Here is a 5,905-nt window from a genome sequence, read left to right on the forward strand (position 1 = left end):
ATACCACGACTGAGGTGAGACCCTTGAGCAAGGCACCGAACCCCCAACTGCTCCCCGGGCACCACAGCATTGGCTGCCCACTGCTCCGGGTGTATGTTCACTAATGTGTGTGCACTTGGATGGGTTAAATGCAGAGCACAAATTCCGAGTATGGGTCACCATACTTGGCCACACACCACTCCCCTTTCCCTTTTTTTTTCTTTAAATTGCTGAATTTTGTGCAACAAGATTTTATCCTATTTTTGTGCATTAGATACTACACGGGTTCTCTATATTTCATTGTGCACTACTTTTGCTCTTCCTTAGTCATTTGTTGTTTAGGCACCTTTTTTTTTTTTTTTTACTAAACTTGCCGCTATGAAGACCCTCTGCTCAATGGTTTGTGCAGATTTTCCTTACTGGGGCCGATTTAGAGCATCTGCTGAAAAAATGAATATAAAGGAAAGTTGAAGCTCATGAAAGGACATCTTGGACTTTCACAAGAGGAATTTCTGTCATCATCTGCCTTCCCTCCTAAGTTACACTACCTGATCCTGTGCTACTCCTGATATGTGTCCCTGCTGAAACCATTCATGCTGTAGGATCTCCTCTACAGTTGCTCTCTCGGTTGGGTCAAGAGTCATGCAGCGGCATATTAAATCCTGCAATTCTGTAAAAGTTTTCACAAAAGCATTGGTTAGTCATGCACAGTAAGTTCTTTATGTCCATATGACACATGAACATAGAAATTAATGTTGAAATATGTAGCACGTATTATGTAAAGAATTGTTCTAGTGCTTTATTTGTTTAACAATATCATTGACATTGTGTAATTGGTAGTTAATTGTTCTCTCTCACCTGTGGATATTTTGTGCTTAAACCTCAGACTGCCATGCATCATGTCTTTTAGACTTCTAAAGGGCTGACGTTTGTAAATCATTGAGTACATCATAAAGCCCAGAGACCAGACGGTTGTTGGCCCTGCCTCGTATTTTAAGTCCTTGTAGTATTCAGGTGGGCAGACTCCTCCTGTTCATGAAAGAAAGAGATATTCAGGTTAAACAAACATTATGTGTACGAAAGTCACCAGCATCACTACACAGAAGACTGACTTCTCATTAGGACTGACTGCAACAGTAACCCAAAATGCCAACTCACCTGCAAAACCCAAGTAGCCTGAAGTTTTGACGAGGTCACCGCAGCCAAAGTCTATCAGTTTGACTTGGCTCGTCTTTGTGTTGATCAGAAAGTTATTCAACTTAATGTCACGGTGGAAGACACCTCGGTCAAGACAATGCTTGGCCCCGAGCACCGCTTGGTAAATCAGGCTACGTGTCTGTGCTTCATCCAGTAGCTGCATGTTGTTCAGCATGAATTTGAGCAAGTCCTTGCAGTGTTGTGGATATTCCAGGACCAGGATGTACCGATCCTCCTCTTCAAACCATTCCAGCATGTGCACAATGTAGCGGCTTAATGGAGGTCGTTTCAGCAGCAGGTTTAGAGCCACTTCTGCAAACAGCGGCTTTGAACAGCCAGGCTACAGAAAAGAGTTCAATGTCACATTTCACTTGTATTTCAAATATATTATTTGAATTTAAATATATACATTATGGTTTGACAACTTACAATTACAATAAAGCGGTCTCTGTCCCTCTTAGGGATGATTTTGATGGCAACCTGCAAAAACAAAAAAATGAATTATTAAAGCAGTCATTTTGTAAGTGCATTAGATGTTATGGATGGTAAACAGATTCTATTAAATCAAGAATTTAATATTAATGATTGTCATTATCACAAATATTTCCATTTAAATTGATTTGAAAGACATTTTGCTCAAAGCACGATTGTATATTAGGTGAATAAAGCGATTATTCTACCTGCTCGCGTAGAAATTTTGAAATCCCCTCGTGCACAGTGCCGAAGCCTCCTTCTCCAATCTTTCTTCCCACTTCATAAATCTCATCAAATGGAACTGCAAAAATATACCAAAGGAGTATGTTAATATATGAGATTCATAGTCTTACATGAAGTGCAATAGTAGATAAATACACATCCAGTTCACATCAGATACATGCACACTAAATATGCTCAATGTGTAAAGCTAAGTGAAAGTAAAACAGCAAGATAACCATTTTTTTTACAATTATATGTGACCCTGGACCACAAACCAGTCATAAGGGTTAATTTTTCGAAATTGAGATTTATACATCCGCTGAAAGCTGAATAAATAAGTTCTCCATTGATGTATGGTTTGTTAGGTTAGGACAATATTTGGGACGAGATATAACTATTTGAAAATCTGGAATCTGAGGGTGCAAAAAAATCAAAATATTGAGAAAATCTCCTTTAAAGTTGTTCAAATGAAGTTCTTAGCAATGCATATCACTAATCAAAAATTAAGTTTTGACATATTTACAGTAGGAAATTTACAAGATATCTTCATGGAACATGATTTTTACTTAATGTCCAAATGATTTTTGGCATAAAAGAAAAATCTATTATTTTGACCCATACAGTGTATTTTTGGCTATTGCTACAAATATACCCCAGCGACTCAAGATTGGTTTTGTGGTCCAGGGTCACATATTTCTTTAAATAGGCAATCAGGAACATACAAATTGGTGAAGAGTACTAGGTTTATCATTTACGTTTGTAATACCGTATGAGGAATTAGACATACATGTATAAACACAAAAGACTACGGTAAGTAGAGACAGATGTGAAACAATGAGTGGAGGAACAAGACAAGGTTAACAAGTGGACATAGACTCACCAGGAGTTGGATCGGTGAAACAGGCTGCTCTGAAACGGGTTTGATCTCCGATTCGTCTATGCTTGGAAGCATCTGGAAATTTTGGGGCTACTGGATCAAGAGCAGACAGGCCTGGAAGAGGATCAGCTGGATCCTGCAGACCCGCTGGCACAAGGCCAGATGGTCCTACGACAGGTGTCATCTTTGAAGCATCTGGATCTTGATCAAGGTCAGATGAACCAGACTGAAGATCTTCTGGAGGATCAGCTGGATCCTGCAGAGCCGTTGGCTCAAGGACGGATGGACCCGGCTGATGATCAGCTGAATCTGTGTCAGACACAGACTGAAGAGGGGCTACTTTGTTGCCTCGATGTTGAAACTGGTTGGCGCTTTTCACAGCAAGCCATGTCTTTTTGAAGACTGCACAAAGGCTATTCGTATTGTGTTTTGCTGTTTTTTCTTAAAAAAAAAAAAAAGTCTGGTTATTACATTGACTTTCCTTGCATTTCATTTAAAAACAAAACAAAAAATGCCACAACAAAACTACTTCACAGAAACGAATTAAAAATATAATCAAAATGCAAACATAAAAATGCTCATTATAATTTATTTTACAAGTAAGGTTTCACACACACAATAAAAATATGTATGTAAAATGAAAACATTTCACAAACTGAAGTTTGTTGTTCACCTGTTGGGCTGTTCTCCATAGCTGCTGCTGCAGGAGAAGCCTGGATTTGCTCCTGAAGGGTCCGTGTTGTTTCCTCCAGCTGTCAGTGTATCATGCACTAGTGTTGAGCTCCATTGACTTTGAGTGTTTTCTTACGTGATACTGTAGCATTGTGACGTCATGGACCTATGTGACGTCACACTCGCTTACACTGGGCGCGCACGGAAAAAGCATTCCTCACTAAATGCAAGGAAATAGACTATAGGCAAATACGAAACTTAAGCCTTTTTACAGAAACATTTTTAAATACTGGTCTAAACACGCTGATAGCAATCAATTGCTAAATATAAATATTAAAAATATAAATATATCTTCTGTGAAAGTAGCGTGAGTTTGGGGCGTGGCTTCAACAGCAGGATGTTGTTTAGCCGAACTCTTGGATTGCTTTACAGAAGTGCGAGTAAAATTCAAAAACTTACCGAAATATAGACACAGACAAAGGGGTAAAACAAGTGACGGTGTTTTACAAGATGTTTGTGTTTGAATCGTTTCTTCTCGACAGGTAAGCTAAACCTTGCACCTTTTATTAAAAGCGTAGCTTACTTTAGCTGAGAGACTTGCCTTGAGCTGTGTTTGTGATGATTTCGCGAAAGGAGCGTTTGCACAGAAAGCTTTATTTCAGTGCGCTAGATGGCGCTAGTAGCCCAGAAACTGCCCCTTTAGCTTTAAATCACTACAGACAGGTTCATGTTTACCGTTTCTGACACAACTCTGAAATTCTGGCATCATCAAGGTCGTAAATTCCACTTCACTTAAATATTACACAGGAATTACCAATTCTTCAAACTTTGCAAGCGGAGATCAATTTAAAATGAACACACACTTGTTTGTAAGCACTACATATTTACCACGTGTATACCAAGTACAGTATGTGTCTTGTTTGTTACCATATAATAGCACATTTTTCTGTAGGTGCTACACATTTATCATGTACATATAATTAGTCTCTACAGTAATGTGTCTTATTAGTTACCATACATGGATACTGTAAGGACATGCCTGTTTGTACTTAATTAAGTCCTTAATTAAGTACTACATATTTACCATGTATATACATTAGTAAGTACAGTAAAGTATCTAATTAGTTACCATGTACGTGCACTTCCTGTAAGTGACGGTTCTTAGCCACACTTGTCTGTATGTACAAACTAACTACCATGCATGTACGACTGATAAATACAGCCGTGTCTCTTATTTGTTACCATGTACATACACCTCAGGTAAGTACCTTCTGTTACCACTCATTTGCCTGTAGGTACAAGATATTTACCATGTATGTACCAGAGAAGTACATGTACTGTAAGATAAAATGCTACCCTATTATTTTAAAAACTGTTGAAGGTTCTTCTATGGCATCGTGAAGTGAAGTGAAAACTGACCATTAAGACTATAGATATTAATCAGCAGTAACTTCCAAGCTGCTAGTCTGTACTGCTGAAATATGCAGATTTACTTCCAAAACATCGTTTTACTAAATCGGCATACACATATATTAAAGACAATGGCTGTTCTGTGTTTTTGGCTGTACTTGTATGTAAAATGATCACTCAGAAAGAAATGTTCTTATTTGTTCTCTGACAGCGCACAGCCTCAGCTCAACTAAACCTTGCACTCACGGTGCAGTACTGGTGAGTCTCGAAGAGTAGCTAAGGTTAAAAAGTCGCTAGTCACATTTTGAAGGGGGAAAACTAAAATATAAATCAATAAATTTGCTGAAGGGGTACTGAAAAGTCACTAAATTTAGGAACAAATTCACTACTAATTTAGCAACACTGCACAAACTGGTCTGTATCAGTCAAAGAAAGGTTCATAGTATCTGAAAAGGTATTCAATGTAAAGTTGAATGACTTATTAAATTATTTATTTTCCTTCCACCCAAGCAACCAACATAGTTTGTGGACTACATTTGTCACTCTGTTTGTGCTCTTTGGGGGGATTTTGTTCTTTTTGGGGCATTTAATTTGCAGCTCATATTTATACAAAGTTTTTCTTCCTTACAGTTTAAGTGTTTTCTTCTGTTTTGTGCACTAAATCACTGCTAATTTTTAATTTTTGGGCAGTAAGTTTTCGCTCTTGAGTTACACAAGGAGCCAACACACCTGGTTGTTAATGCATGTAGTCAGAAAGTTTGATGATGCTACTGTCTATTAATTTAAGTTCCATGATCTTTGTACTATTGACCAGTATGTTTTAAGATTTGATGATACGGTAGAAGACACTGTGGTCTTGGCTCTAAGCACTTCTTGCAGCATCAGGCAATGTGTTTGTGATTCATTGCCATTGACAAATCTGTGCACAGCACTTTTGCAGGGTTGCAGATACTCCAGGATGAGGATGTAATCCTTTACCTCCTCAAACCAATCCACATTGTAGGGGCTTAACGGAGATTGTTTCATTACCAGATTTATAGTCACTTCTGCAAACAATGGCTTGTAACACCCAGT

At 38.3% G+C, this 5,905-nt stretch overlaps 1 protein-coding gene across 1 annotated transcript; it reads right to left on the bottom strand.

Moving 5' to 3' along the window:
• Nucleotides 1–208: 208 nt before the first annotated feature.
• LOC306860510 (serine/threonine-protein kinase pim-2-like) lies at nt 209–3,534 on the bottom strand. Its single transcript, XM_079402241.1, has 8 exons — nt 3,423–3,534; nt 2,753–3,190; nt 1,857–1,951; nt 1,606–1,656; nt 1,138–1,516; nt 838–1,008; nt 528–649; nt 209–418 (listed from the first exon to the last, which is right to left on the bottom strand). The coding sequence occupies exons 1-8, from the start codon at nt 3,439–3,441 to the stop codon at nt 410–412; spliced, it is 1,284 nt and encodes a 427-aa protein (XP_079258367.1). The 5' UTR covers nt 3,442–3,534; the 3' UTR covers nt 209–409.
• Nucleotides 3,535–5,905: the final 2,371 nt, after the last annotated feature.

This window comes from Barbus barbus (genome assembly GCF_936440315.1).
Source record: "Barbus barbus genome assembly, chromosome: 41".
Lineage (NCBI taxonomy): Eukaryota > Metazoa > Chordata > Actinopteri > Cypriniformes > Cyprinidae > Barbus > Barbus barbus.

Excerpts from the sequence above, each read along its gene's own strand:
- LOC306860510 (XM_079402241.1), bottom strand. Across the intron at positions 1,952-2,752 it reads TTTCACCGATCCAACTCCTG|TTCCATTTGATGAGATTTAT; the intron begins GTGAGTCTATGT and ends ATATTTTTGCAG. Across the intron at positions 1,517-1,605 it reads GAGACCGCTTTATTGTAATT|CCTGGCTGTTCAAAGCCGCT; the intron begins GTAAGTTGTCAA and ends TCTTTTCTGTAG.